The sequence below is a fragment of the Stylophora pistillata genome, chromosome 3, assembly GCF_964205215.1.
Source record: "Stylophora pistillata chromosome 3, jaStyPist1.2, whole genome shotgun sequence".
In the NCBI taxonomy this organism is placed as follows: Eukaryota; Metazoa; Cnidaria; class Anthozoa; order Scleractinia; family Pocilloporidae; genus Stylophora; species Stylophora pistillata.
This window is the reverse complement of record NC_142521.1, coordinates 34,296,867-34,311,640: the sequence shown is the minus strand read 5'-3', so window position 1 is coordinate 34,311,640 and position 14,774 is coordinate 34,296,867. Positions and strand designations below refer to the sequence as shown.

The 14,774-nt window shown below is 39.2% G+C and overlaps 1 protein-coding gene across 2 annotated transcripts; it reads right to left on the bottom strand.

Annotated features, from left to right (window-relative positions):
• Positions 1 to 2,639: 2,639 nt before the first annotated feature.
• On the bottom strand, positions 2,640 to 14,079 carry LOC111331695 (angiopoietin-related protein 7). Of its 2 annotated transcripts, XM_088754933.1 has the most exons (10): positions 13,916 to 14,079; positions 11,198 to 11,300; positions 10,725 to 11,027; positions 10,232 to 10,352; positions 9,618 to 9,782; positions 9,441 to 9,502; positions 8,455 to 8,501; positions 4,664 to 4,767; positions 4,133 to 4,198; positions 2,640 to 2,978 (listed from the first exon to the last, which is right to left on the bottom strand). In XM_088754933.1, exons 3-10 carry the CDS (start codon positions 11,019 to 11,021, stop codon positions 2,878 to 2,880), a joined length of 963 nt encoding a protein of 320 aa, XP_088611059.1. In that variant the 5' UTR covers positions 11,022 to 11,027; positions 11,198 to 11,300; positions 13,916 to 14,079; the 3' UTR covers positions 2,640 to 2,877. The 2 variants fall into 2 exon arrangements, with proteins under 2 accessions (XP_088611059.1, XP_088611060.1); XM_088754934.1 differs by lacking the exons at positions 11,198 to 11,300; positions 13,916 to 14,079 and having other exon boundaries at positions 10,232 to 10,314; positions 10,725 to 10,930.
• Positions 14,080 to 14,774: the final 695 nt, after the last annotated feature.

The window sequence follows — 14,774 nt, the reverse complement described above, 5'->3', positions numbered from 1 at the left end:
TTGGGTTTTACGATCAAGAAGGCAATGCTCGTAAAGCTATGTTGCCTGTCCGCCATTTTGACAAGCAGGAAAAACAAGCACAATCATATTCGGAATTTCTCCGAAAGTACTCTTTCCCAAAAAAACAATAATAAAATATATTGACATGACATGTGTTGTCTCTCTTTATCTGTAATCTAGTTCGCTAGTTCGTGGTAAGCAGAATCCAACCGGGTTACCACTTCTTTATCCCAGCTAGTATAGTGATTGTAACGATCCGGATGGGGGGTGTGAAAAAAATTGAAAGCATTTCGAAATACATAGGTATGATGTCTATCCCTCTGTTTCAATTCCTGGTTTTCCAGATCTTTTTCCTTACAAGATTGAGCATGATGTTTGTCTTTTTTGTGTCTCTTGCGTTTTAGACTGGAAATTTTCTTTTGTGTCTTGGATCCTCCCATGTTGTAATACTTTAAACAAAATCAAGTGTAAATTACGAACTCGAGGACGTGTGGTTTTCTTACCACGCTTAGACATCTAGAATGTCCCACTCCAAGGAGAACCCCTTGTTTTTATCTTAGATTAGCCTCTATCTCACACACCAATCGTTGGACACGATTGAAATACTAGTGATCTATTTGGAAATCGGTTAAAAGCTGTCATCACGTAATAACAATAATAATAATAATGATAATAATAACGAATATTTAGTCAGGATAGCCCTTCAGTGCTGGAGCACTTTTATCAATGGGGTCCTGTCTAAATAACATAATAACAAAATCAAAATGATGATCATTCCCGCGAATTTTGGTACCCAATGTAGTGAAATCAAACCGATGGGTAAACAAAGAGAGTTGCGTGGGTGCTCCCTGAGGACTCGCGTAATGTGTTACTTTGTCGATAGTACTCCCGTAAAATCCATCCCCAGCTAGCCATCGGTATTCCCCAAACGTAGTCAAAGCTCGTAACTGTTCTTGATACTTAAAAATTTTACGTATCACATTTACAAACACCCAGATATCTTCGTAATCTTTCACTTGGGATACCAATCGATAACGCACTTCTTCTGTCGTTGTCTCTTCATACCCCAAAAGGTGATGGAGCAAGACACGAGCGCGCCCCATTTATTTTCGTCATTCACATGGAATGTATACACAGCATGTGGACAAATGGGACTCATATACACTAACTCTTTCACCTGCTCTAAATCCTCGCGGCAAGCCATCGTAACTAAGAAACGAGACAAATTTTTTTTCAAACAGTTCTTCTTCAGGTGTTAGCGTATAATCATGTTTTAACATTCGTCTCACGTCGTCTTCATTAGCATTCTTTTCCACATTATCCAAAAGTTCATCGATATGATGAAGAGTCCATTTTGGATTATGTTCTACGTCGCACATCTTGCTTGGAAAAAATGATAGTGTCTCTCGCATGAAACTCCTCTCTTATGAGATATCCATAGGTTCTTCATTAATAAGCTGATGTAACTTATGCGACATTGGGGACATGCATCTGTGAATATGGCGTGAAATACCAACATTTAGAGCATTGATACCATTTTACAAGGCGCATAGAATTCCTTTCATCTCTCCACCGTACGCGTCCGTCCATGATAACTCATCCACAACTATCAGATCTTTCATTTGCTGTGTTATTGTATCCATTAACTTTGGCGTATACACCGCTCTTAGGCAACTTATTCGCCCCCTCTACAACACTTCTTGATTAATTTCTTCTTTTCTCTCACACGATTTACATTCCCGACACTTGCACGTAAAATCGTACGGGTAACTAAACTCGGGCTTCGCTGAACTCTAACTCGACACATCTACATTCATTGGTATCTCATCTATTGTTCTTTCATGACTCAGCAAATATTTTTATTGACAGTCTCGGGCTTGTCTCTAGCAGCCTAGGCAGTCAACCTCCAGACTTAGACAACAAACTTAGACAAGTACGTGAAGGCTTGGGATGTGATACTACCTTTGTACCCTATGACATTTCATGACTATGACATGACATTCTAAAACATTTCGTGACTATGACACCACATCTTTTATACATACATACTCAATGTTCACGCGTAAGGTTCATGTCTATCACTGAGCATGTGTGACATTTTCATAACTCCCACATGGGTCAGAATTTCAGAACCGTATCATATATAAACTAATCCAACCCCACATTAAATATAACTAACTACGTCTACGTACACGTCATAAATCTCCTTAACTTTTTGACTGCCGCCATCTTAGAATACATGACGTCTACCTATATGTCATGCATCACTAATGAGCTCTCACTCATACACCATCATATGTAATTCTTACTCTCACTCTCCAGTCAGACCCCCTACACTACTAAAGAGCTCTAGAAAAAGACTGAAAAGAAGTTACCAAAAAAAGAAAGTAGATTACAAATGAGTCGAGAAAGGAGAGGAGTTGAACTGCGTTTAACTTTAGTCAATTTGCTCCCAAGGGAAGCCCCAGCAAAAATCTAAAAAAGTCTTTATCAAACGTGGTTTGATTCTAGCGTCAGTTTATAATTCATTGCTGTTTTGAGTATATGACGTTTCCATAAAAGTATTTGCATTCGTCATGTTTCCTTTGGTACTCTCAGGTATTCAGTATTGATCACTCTTAGGATTAGTAAACAAACTATTAATTGCGTCATTTCATCGTTTATTTTTTTCAACTTTACATTCCTTTATTTATTTACTTTTTTTTTTCATTAGGTATCTATTCACCCCTATAATTAGCTACCCGTAGTTGTTTCATTTATTCATTTTCCATTCTAATCTCTAAGTAGGAGAAAAAAAATTTTAAGCATCGTTTACGATCTAACGTTGTATCTATCACAATGAGTTTAAATTTTACATTAAGATTCTCCGTTGTATGTTTATTTGACGTACAGCATTCCTTCACGGTTTCTGTATATTCCACGACTGTGATGGTTCGGATTCTGAGGGCATGGGTAACCATATAGTGCCCGTTTGTTGTCTGTCAGGGATGAAATGAATAGCGATCACTTAAGACCTTTGCTAAACAACACAGCTGTCTCAAATTTGACCTTTGTTTCCTTACATCGTCAAATTATATCAGTTAACCATTGAACACTTAAAAGCAATAAAGGAGCTCTTACTACACATTTGGAATGAGTGATACATTAACATCTTTCAAAGAAACGCGGTGGCGTTACTTCATTTTACAGGGGTGCCGCAGAAAAATTTACGGTCTTTATGACATAAAAAAAGAAGGGAAATAAAGACAATTTATGAGCAATTTACAAAGGCCTTTTGCCATGTTTTAACTAAGATTTTAATGAAGTTTTCTGCAATTCACTTTGGGTGAGTAAGAATCTATTGTTATTGGAAAAAAACTCCTTGCTTCCTTCCCCTCCCATCCTAGCCCTGTGCTATGTCGATCAATTTAACGCTTAATCAAAGCAAAAGAAAAAGCGAAAGAAAAAGCAAAAACAAAAGCAAAAACAAAAGCAAAAACAAAAGCAAAAACAAAAGCAAAAACAAAAGCAAAAACAAAAGCAAAAACAAAAGCAAAAACAAAAGCAACAACAAAAATAAAATAACCAAACAAAAAACTTATCAAAGAAGACCAAAGCAAACACAACCAGTGCAAAGAAACCTGATCTGGTTTCTTCTTTCTCGGTTTGAAACTTTTTTTGTTATTCAACAAAAAATAGTCGTGGGAGCCAATAAAGCAGCCTAAAGTAATCATATCATCATACTTGCTTCGCAGCACTTGACTGATTTAACCGCCTCCCGGTTAGCTCAATGGATATAGCGCTGGACTATTGTGCGGGAGGTCGAGGGTTCGAGCCCGGGCCGGACCAACACTCAAGGTTTTAAAATAGTTGAGAAGAATATGCTGCCTTTCTATAATATCAAGAAACGGTTAGATATTCTAGTCTTCTCGGATAGGGACGAATAAATGGAGGTCCCGTCTCCTGCAGTGTTAGGGGTAGGAGACGTTAATTTCCCACGCACGAGATTACTGTGTGATGGATCCCCCTGGGGTGGGATGGGTGGGTCACTGCGCCCGCAGTAATTGGCGCAAGCTGTTGCGGTGTCCCTGCCTGTTGGGAAATCTTGTAAATAAATACATTTGTTTACATAGTTCTGGAGATTAGTACTCACATTGACCGTACTGAGACGACTTCCAAAAGCCGTTTTTGCATTCAAGGTTATCTTGTCCATCAAAAACTAACGAGAATAAAAGATAACATTGCAGAATAAATGAAAGACTAGTTATCTGTTGAAAAATAGAAAATATAATTCCTTTTTTAAGTCAATAAGCCAAATTAGGCAATTCTCAAGTAAGCGCTTAAAAGTAGGGCAAAAAGTAGGGCAAAAAGTAGGGCAAAAGAAACTTGCAACAAATCGGAATCAGAATTAAAAGCAGTTGCTACTTCCTCATGCAGTTGACCGACGCTTTCTTGACTTTCAGTTTGTTTTCTCTTAAAGCCTTAGAAGATGCCCTTCGTCCTCGCAAATACCAGCAGGACTGAAACATAGGATGCCCCAAAAGGATTTTCTGTTGTAGGCTATCGTCTGTTTCTCAATTACTAAGGGCGTGGTTTTGTTCCAACCTTATTATACAAATACAAGATGGGAAAAACTTCTACAAGCCTAACAGGCTTTTCCTTTGTTATTCAAATGTTCACTCACCCCTGTGACATTTCTTTGGAATGTGGTATCCCTTGGCGATACTTGTGCAGGTGTTAGTCTCCCAATGATACGGATAAGAATGTGATATGATAATTCGGGGACAACTGAAGTCATAGAAGAAACTGTTTTTCAAATTCAGATGATGAAAAAAATATGATTACCTAATCCTTCTTTATCTTAGGCTGAGGAAGAAATTCAGATTATTTAGCCATGTTTTCTTGAGGAGGTCCTGAGAAACCGACAAAGTTTGTGGTTTCAGATTTACTTATTGTACGACTAAACGTTAAGATGGATAATATCACAACATGCGCATGGTGTCAAGATCTCTTATCAGTGGACCTTATGAATTAAGATTTCGCCACGTCGACGCCAAACTCATTCCTGCGAAGTTGTAATATTCGGGACTCGAAATAATCAAACAACAAGGTTCAAAACATGGCTGCCATGTGCTCAGGTTTTAATCCCCTACGCATGCCTAACATTGTTCCATTACGAGAGGGCCTGGACCTAGTATATTACACTCCTCTCCACAAATGGAATTGTTAACTTGAACAAAATACTAACAACTTCATGAAGTACAATTAAACAACTAAAGTCAAAGAAGTTCAACTCAAAGTTCACAAGTTAGTCTCTTGAGCTCTCCTCTCTCGCTAAGGATAATTCTGCTGTGGACAAGCGAACCCTAACAAACTTGGAGCGATGGACTCCTCTAGATCTGTTTCCGCTTGTCCCTTCCTTTGGAACTGAGCAGTCCTCCGTTCTCTCAGAAACAGCACTTTCTGCAGAATTCTGAGGTGTTGAAGAACTATAGCCTGTAAAGGTGACTCTAAGGAAACAAAAGAACCACTGGTTGCTGGTCCCTGAACTTCTTACTCCTTCTTCTTGTTAGCCTCTAGACCAGGCAGTTTGCATCCAGTTGACTTCCGATGGTCCACGTGAGCGCACTTGGTTCCTACAAGACCAGGTTGGTGTAGAGATTCGTCCAGGAATCTACCTTTTAACTCTTTTTCGCCAGTTACGAACGAGAACCATGGCATTTAATTTTAATTCTCGGATATTAAACCTTCTCTCACGATAGTGCTGCTTCTGTTTGATATGTTGTTCTTCCAGAGCTTTGGCGAGGATGGGCTAGAGTTATATGAAGCAATTTCTGATTTTTCGCCCTAAGAAAAGCTGAGCTGATGACTCTCCAGTGGCCATATGTGGAGTGCTGCGATAAAGGATAAGGAAATTAGCCTGCCGATTATCCAAACTTAGTTTACTTGCGTCGAAGTCCAGCACTTGCTTAGCTAGTACCGCTTTAGTTGTCTCTACTGAACGCTCGGGAGCTTCATTAGATGCGGAGTGATACGGTGGTAAAAGAGTGAAGTTGACCCCATTTTGTTTCATGAACTTAGCAAACTCTTCCGAAGCTAGTTGAGGCCCATTGTCCGAAACAACGTCCTCGGGCAGACCATAACGGAAAAACAAAGAGTGCAACAATTTGATAGTTTTGAAACTAGCAGTGGATTCATGGGAATCACTTCCGACCATTTGGAATAGGCATCAACCACCATTAGGAAGATAGACTTGTTCTTCTCGAAGAAGTCAATGTGAATTATTTCCCAGGACTTGACAGGTTATTTCCGTGGGTACAATAGTGTCTTTGGTGGCAACGTGCAGACTGATGCACAGACTTGAAAGGCCCTGACCTCTGAGCTATGTCTGCATCCAAACCTGGTCACCAAAGATATCTTCTCTCTAAAGACTTAGGATAGGATAGTATAACTTTATTTATACATGGTTTTTCCATTAGTTGATTTACTTAATTCTATACTAGAAAAACAGACAAAGAGTGCAACAACTCCATAGTTTTCAAACGAGCAGTGGAGGTCATGGGAATCACTTCTGACCATTTGGGTTGTTAGCCCTTCGACGGAGCGAATGGACATTCGCTCCGACGTAGGGCTAACGCTCGAAAAGTCAGCTTTTATAATCGAAACGGTGGCCAATTTACCATTTCAACTTGCTATATTCAAATTATTTCGTTACCCCCACCGACGCAGCCCCAAACAGTTTTTTAAGAAACTATCAACCTTTATTCATTTGATTTAATGACATTGGTTGGGCTCTTGGTATTCACCATAGCATTCGTCTGTGGCAGGGGACACCAAGACAACCGAAGCCGCCCAGTCACTTTAGTTCATTTTGTAAATCATCTCTTCATCTCTCAGTAGCTGCCACTTTTGTTCCACTTTGTCCTTTTGAGAGCATAAGGAACCGGTCGTGCCTTGAAGAAGATAGGTTGTGCATGATCCTGAAGCTTAATGGAAGCTTTAAATTGCTTGAGGTTTCCAAAGCCGCTTGCAAACAACATTGTATATCTCGAGACAAAATCTTCCACAACATTCTCCTGGGTCACCTTGAAGATATTCGACCAGTTCAGACGCAGTTTCTTTAGCCAGTTCCGCCCAAGATGTAGAGGCTTGTGACTCTTAGCTACGAACAGCAGTAGCTGTGCTTCTTGATTTTGGTACCTCACCGACACTCGAAGCTCTCCAATAAGGATAGCAGCTCACCAGGGTAAGTTCTCAGTGGAATATTTGTTGACTTCATCAGAAGATTCCTAAACAAATTATTTTATTCAGTCTCGTAAATAATGGACACAGCAGATCCTACATCAACGTCCGTAGTGACTTGCTTGTCCTCCACCTACAACTGGACTTGAGATCCTGATTCACTCTTCCCTTTTGAGTTCATAGTGTACAAACCAAGATCAACTATTTCATGTCCGCGATCAGCCTGCAATCATGTTTACCGCCTGTGAAAGATGCTCAACATACCTTGTGAGGGGGGGGGGGGGGGGGTTTCACGTTTCCGAAAATTGTACATCTTGGTCACATGCCCCTTCGTCTGACATTTGTAGCGCTGCACTGCTCTGAACAGGTATTCCGACGGTCGATGTCTTTGACCCCAATGAAAAGAAACTCCACGTCCTTTGGGCAGTTGTTTCGAGCTGTTTAAGTTGCTGACCTTAGTCATCTCCATGGATTGTGCCGTTTCAAATGCTTTCTGAAAGGTAAAGTCTCTCTTCCAACAATTTCTTCTGAATATGGACGTTTTTCAGCCCACTTACTAATCGATCAAGCAAGGCTTACTCTAGAAACTCTCCACATTCGCATTTCAACGGAAGCCGCTTTAGTTCAAGTACAAACTGAGCGATCTGGAGAGGCCGCTGGCCGTCGCAACTGTTGTAACGCTATACCCAATACTGTTCGCGCGAGAACACTAGAATTGTAACGTTGTTGTGTTTACGTCGTAAAATTAAAATTCTCCTTTTATTTAGTCTTACCACGATCAATTCCCTCTAAATTTGATAACGACGGTGGAACTTGAAGCGTTCCGGTGGCCTGTCAGGGGCCAACAGATTGCGAGGAACTCCAAAGGCCCCCAATCCGATTGAAGAGAGGAATGTCGAAACTTCGGGATCTTTCTCGACGTAATTTGTCGCAAAATACAATTCCACCTGCTCTATGTAACTTGCAATGTCTTATTTCCCTTCCAAATATTTTCCGACTTGACTCAGCAAAGCCATTGGAGCATCCTCGTCGCTAGAATTGTAATACTTCGGGACTCGAAATAACCGAACAACAAGGTTCAAAACATGGCTACCGTGTTCTAAGGTTTTAATACACTACGCACGCCTTACATTGCCCGGTTACGAGAGGGCCTGGACCTAGTACATCACAGAAGTCAATACGTTCACCAGTTTTAATAAACAACTGAAAGCCTTGTTAATTAAAATGACTTACTTCCCTTGACGGCATGATGAGTTGAATTTGTTTGGTCCACTGGGTATCTTAAAAGGAAAAAAAAAAATAGAAAGACTGTTATGGTACAGGTATGACGATTTTATAAAAGATTTTTTTGGATTTTTTTTTTCTTAAATTAAACGCGATTTAATATTTTTGCGGAGACATTTTGATGATGAATTACTTGGTTATTGTCTCTTGTGTTAATGAAAATTCTTAAACCGTGGAGTTTTACAAAATTTTTTTAGCCCCTAGATAAGCTGTAAGAGCACAAGTGTAATGGCCAATCAGCTGATGACACGCCACTTGCCTTCGCTCCACTCTGTCAGGTTGGGGAACGAATGGCTTCTAATAGAAAGTTACTTGGCTTTGGCAATGACATTTCTTGCAGCTAAGAACGAAAATTAACAAATGGAAGATTTACAACCGTCCGATTTGGACATGTGCCTGGCCTGATCTCTTCTAACATTACGGAAAAAGTTGATCACTGAAAATGTTATGAGTTGAAAGCCGGGCCTATTGTTTGTTTTCGCACTAAGTCAGCACATTTTTTTTATCTTAGACCTTATCGTACACGCAATTTATGACTATGTTGGCGGATTGCATATTTTCATTTATTGACAAAGTCGACATTTCTTGTCTGTAAATGAATGTAGAGTTTATTTAATGGACAAAATACTACCTGGATGCTTGTACGTACAAATTCTCTCTTTTCGGTTTTTAATAGATTCGATTCATTCGTTTGCTGCTCTCTCTCGTAAGCTATTTACGTTCAACAATCAAAGAGAAATACTTTTTCTACACGCAATGTTTAATATGAAGTTTTCTGTGGAGCTATAACGACGCCATTATGGCATGTTTGCATTACAATGAAAAGGATCGCATATCTAAAGGCTAATAAAAAAGAAGCTGATCAATAGATTGGTAAATCAAAAGGGAACAAAAATTGGAATAAATGGTTAAAAGAATAGATATTAGACATTCACCTGATAAAATATTGTATACGGTGGATTTCCATCATTTTGCAGCACATCGACCCTAAAGGTTCCTAGTAAGACATAAAACTACATGTACGTTTGATTGATATGCAAGAAAGAAAGTATTTTCTAGCTATTAATATTACTATCTTTATTATTATTTTTAATAAATTTTCTAAAATTTACCTTCTTTCCTTGCTAACTCATGTATGTCGGTGTCGCTCAGTTTTCTACCCTGGTGCTGGTCAGTAAAGGGAACACACAGCGAGAGGTTGAGGCAGTTGTTTGCTGCGCTTTGAAGGTGATCGTTATTCTTTGAGCTGATACTCACAACCAAGGTCCACCCACCACCTGATAAATGATAAGATGAATTAAAATTAATGCTCGTGTAGCCCCGTGTCATTGATGTCTTCAAACTATCCTTCTCGTTGTCTGTGTTCGATAAGTATAAAGGGTTTCTTTTTTCCTTTTTTCCTGGGACAGTTTGCTATTGGCCTCGACAAAATGTACCAGAACAATTTATCCCAGGTAACGCCTATACATTTCTAGCATAGACTATTGAGATTTGCCTTTTAACATCCAAGTACATCGGATACGAGAGATTGGAATGGTACCGAGAGGCTATCCTTCCACTGAAAAAATGATAATAACTCCATTACCCTTAATTACGACTACTTTAACACCGTCACTGCGAAAAACACAGTATCAGAGCGTATATGCTCTCAGTCTCACCAGATGCAAATCAAAGTATTATTATTATAATTAAAAATTTGCTTTCGATTTTATCCCTTTTTACATACCGTGTTTTTCCATATCACAGTAGACTTGTGCATTTCTATTCCCAATATTTATCCCGTAGTAGCCGCTTTCCGCACGAGGCCGCCTATCAAGAATTTCCGAGCACGATTTGAATTCATCATCCTGTAGATTTATATATTATAGATGGTTCTTAGCCAGAAAGCCTCAGCTACTCAATTATTTAGGTACCCATGCATGTATTTGTCTGTTTTCTATATTTCGCAATGGCTGATTTGGGAGCTGTCTGAACCACGCCGTATTTTACCTTGCAATCATCCGGGTATTATGGTTGGCAGATAACACAAATGCTTCTCATAAATTCATCGCGATATTGTCTGCTATTTGGGACAGGTTGTATGCACTAGTTGGTCGTAGTCGCGAAGCAACGAAACCTAAGACTAAGGTGTATTTTTTCCCAAAGTTTGGACGAAAGGATGAACCAGAGGAAGAGATTTCATTTTTATATTCTTTCTAGGGAGTTTGTCATTGTCTTACCTTGTCCATATAAATTGATCCTTCCTTCGGGCCGAAATCCCTTGGGTGAGTATGTTTGTTCGCATCATTCAATTCACATGACTTATCTTTTAAACGGAAGTTGAAACTCTTGCAGCGAGACTCGCTCGAACAGATCAACACACACTCACTAACACTGGAAGTCTTCCGTATTAAAAAAACGTGACCGGAAAGATGATGACCATACTCTGAAGATGTGGAGCGACGGCACTGCTCAATGGCTTGGCTTAGTTGTGCATGGAATATGACGATGAACAGGCCAAAACAACCCAGCAGCATGGTTTTCTGATGAAATGACGAGAAAAAAAAATATTCAATTGAAATAAAAGCAAAACTAAAAGCTTAGATTGTGAAGAAGATTTTAAGGAATACTCGCTGGATGGTCCAGCCAAACTCAGCCAACCATGACTGTTGGAAAGTTTTTAAAATAATACAATTTCTCAAAGTGTACCTACCGTATGTGAGGCACTTTTCAGATCCTTCACAAGAGCTTGCGAAATTCGAGTACAGACCCCAAGAGGGACTTAAGAACGTCTTGTGTAGTCCTGCTATAGAGGTCTTTTATTCGAAAATAACAAAACGGAAGTTACTGCTTCGAAAGAGAAGCTAAAATTAAAGATGTTACTCTTGACGTCTCAATAAACTAAATAGGGACCTTAAGCAACCACGCCGGCGACGGCAACGAGAACGTGGAAAAACAAGAGATCTAATTGGCAGAACAATAGCTCAGCACGTGCGTTTTGAAACTTTGTACATTTCTTAGCCGTCCTATTCAAAACAGAATTAACAGAGAATTCGAGGAAGAAGAGGCCTACACAAGGCAATGAGGACGTGGAAAAACAAGAGATCTAATTGGCAAAACAATAGCTCAGCACGGTATACTACGTGTTATTGAAACGAATCAATTGATTACAAATTCAGAGCAGAAGATGGAAAGTACAAATTGTTTACCCCTAAGGCCACCCTAGGGAAACGATGTGTTGAAGGTATCTGTTTAAAATTTCCGAAAAATATTATTGATCATGAATTTTACATGAAATTTGATTCAAAAACGAGCTTGAAAATAGTAGAAAGTTTAAGAATTAGGAATTTTTTTCGATGGTCCACAACCATTTTTCACGATCGAGAAAACTAGGAGCCTATCAACAGGAGCCTTTATCTCCCATACTAAGCCTTGGAGTCAACCCTTTCCCGAGTAGATTTATTAATAGAACGGCTCTCAGGGGAGGTTTCGCATTAACACAGTTTAAAGACCCAATCAAAACGGAGCTTGATGTTGTTTTACATCACATTCCTCCATCAGACGCGCGCGAAGTCAAAAATGGCGGACAGCGATGCAGATAGTGAGGAGGGTTTGTCTGGTTTAGATTCAGAAGAAAGTTCTGATTCGGTCGATGTCTCGTCAAGCGAATACAGCATATCATCTGATAGCAAAAGTGAAGAAGAGAATTTAGCGACGTCTTCCAGTGGCGGTAAAAATGCAAAGGGAACTGCCACCGCGACTGCAAAAAGTCACGACCGCAAAGTCAACAATACGACTCTGAACAGTAAAGAGATGGAAGATCTTGCTTCTTGGATTTTCTCTTCAGAGGAAGCGATGAGAGTGGAACAACAAATACGATCAACTCTGTTGGAGGATCCACGCGTCAAGTCCCAAACAGATCAGAAGCATTTTGCCGAACATTTGTTGTGCGCCGCTGAAGTACCAAACTTCCAACCGTTTTAGTGACGGAATGTTGTCGCAGGCTTTCAACCTTGGCACAGGAACCCTTTGCGAGCAATCGCCAAAAATATAGAAAAACGGCCTTTTCAGTTTCCTGGATGAAACTGTTGTCTAGTTTTCAGACTGGAAAGGCCACGCAGGAGCCAATGATCGTCGAAAGGCTTTTGCGGAAATCAAATACTACTTTCTCTCCAGACTGCGTTCATTCAGTATTAACCGTTATCCATGAAACTGTTTACGGTACTATCCATGAGCACATACGTTTAAATAAAGTAGAGGCCAAGGCTTGCGAAGACTCTACACGTCAGAGAAGATGCAACATGCCAGAAGAGTCTGTTCATCATTACAATAGAGAACTGAATTATTCAGTTTCAAGAACTCATCTTTATCTGTTCCTTATCTGATGGGCTCCTGAGATAACTTTTTCATTGGTCAAAAAATAATAATTTTCGTGATAGTCGTGATATTCGTGATAGTCTAGAAATATTTTAAAGGATGGAGAAAACGTTTTTCATCGGTCGAACAATATCTTAACTTATTGAGAATTTTTGGTAGATTGAGAATTTTTTTATGATGAAGAAATTTTTCACGATCGAGAAAACGTTTTCATCGGTCAAAAAGAAAAAAAAATTACGAGAAATATTTGCGATAATCTAAAAATATTTTAAAGGATCAAGAAAACGTATTCATCGGTCGAACAACATTTTATCTGGTTGAGAATTTTTTCGGTGGATTGCGAATTCATTTTGTCGAAGGAAAATTTTTTGTTGATCGAGAATTCTTTTTTCCATCGAGAATTTTTTTTCCAGCGAGAATTTTCCTGTTGATCAAGATTTTTCTGTCAGTCGAGAAATTGCTGGTCAGCGTGTGTTTTCACGCCAAATTTGATCAAGTTTGAGTTTAGGCTTCTCGCTTCAAGTAAAAAAAAGCAACCACCGGTTACAAACTTTCTGTGGTAACATTCCTTAAATGAAAAACGACATACAGAAAGCTTTTTGTCTGGGGCCTGTATGAATGAAATTATCCATAGTACTCATAAAGTACTCTGTTTCATAAACATATTTTATCTCTATATAGGACATTTTTAAACCCCTTAACACTGCACTGAGACAATGACCAGGGAAATAATCTTCCTTCCGTCGTCCGCTTCTACTCGCCAATAATATGAAAAGATAAATTGAAAAGATACACCTTAAATCATTTTAAAGTTGAAATTGGCTGTTTTGGTCAATTTCTAGCCCAAGTTCTTAGTTTTGTTGCACCAAGCCATGAAGCTACGCAGACCTACTACATTTACGATTCGAGAACAATTTCCAACTCTACCCTAAAAGTAAAACTACAGCATGATCAAAGAGGTCCTTCCTTGCAAAGATAATTGCTTGGCACTGAGATGTTGTAGCTACCAACGAGGTTCAGCACTAATTAAGTTCAAAGCCATTGGAAATCTAACCTTCTGCAAGTCCGTGGTCTTTGTTAAATTGATGAGCTCAGTTCTTCGGTTTCCTGCTATCTTTGTAAATTGTGTTTGAAAAATCGTTTACGGCTGGAATAATAAGTTTGAAACCATGGTTATGACAAAACTCGCACCCAAACTTAAAAAAAAAATTAGGGGAAAGGGAGATGTTTAAGCTTAAAGGATACCGCGCAGAGAACACAAGATGTATCACAGAAATATGGGACTTTATAAAGCCAAAATTTAACATTTTATAAAATTTAACTTAATTAAAATGTTTTGCCAGTCAGTAAAAAAGGTAAGGTGTTGGATAGGATCATTCCCTGCTGTTGTTAAAGTGTGCAAAGGGATAAATGAATTTCAAAACAGTGCTTTTTCTTCACTATTTTACTTGATGAGTCCGGCCGAAAACAGGACAAGATGTTCGATAAGATTATTCCCTGCTGTTTTGCAAGTGTGTAAAGGGATAATTGAACTTTAAAACAATTTTTTTTCTTCATCTTCCTCATTGAGTTTGGCCGAGCGCCACTCTCTGACGAAAGGCTAATTCTCGAAACGTCAGCTCTTTAACTCTTTACGGTGGCAAATTTACAATTTCTACTTAACTGATGAAACCAAATTACCTCGCCGACGCAACACCACAGTTTCTTTAGAAACTCACCCTCTTTATTCATTTGGCCGAATTAAAGGCTGTTATGCATTGCTTTAATCGAGGATTGTTGTCACCAAATCAACGTCCCACTGGTTTATTTTCAAGGTATCAGCACGGCTACCACGATGCATCATTATCATTACTACACTGGTTAAAGTTCTCCAGCTGAGCAGGTAAATTAGTTCTTTAATGTTCGGCAGATGC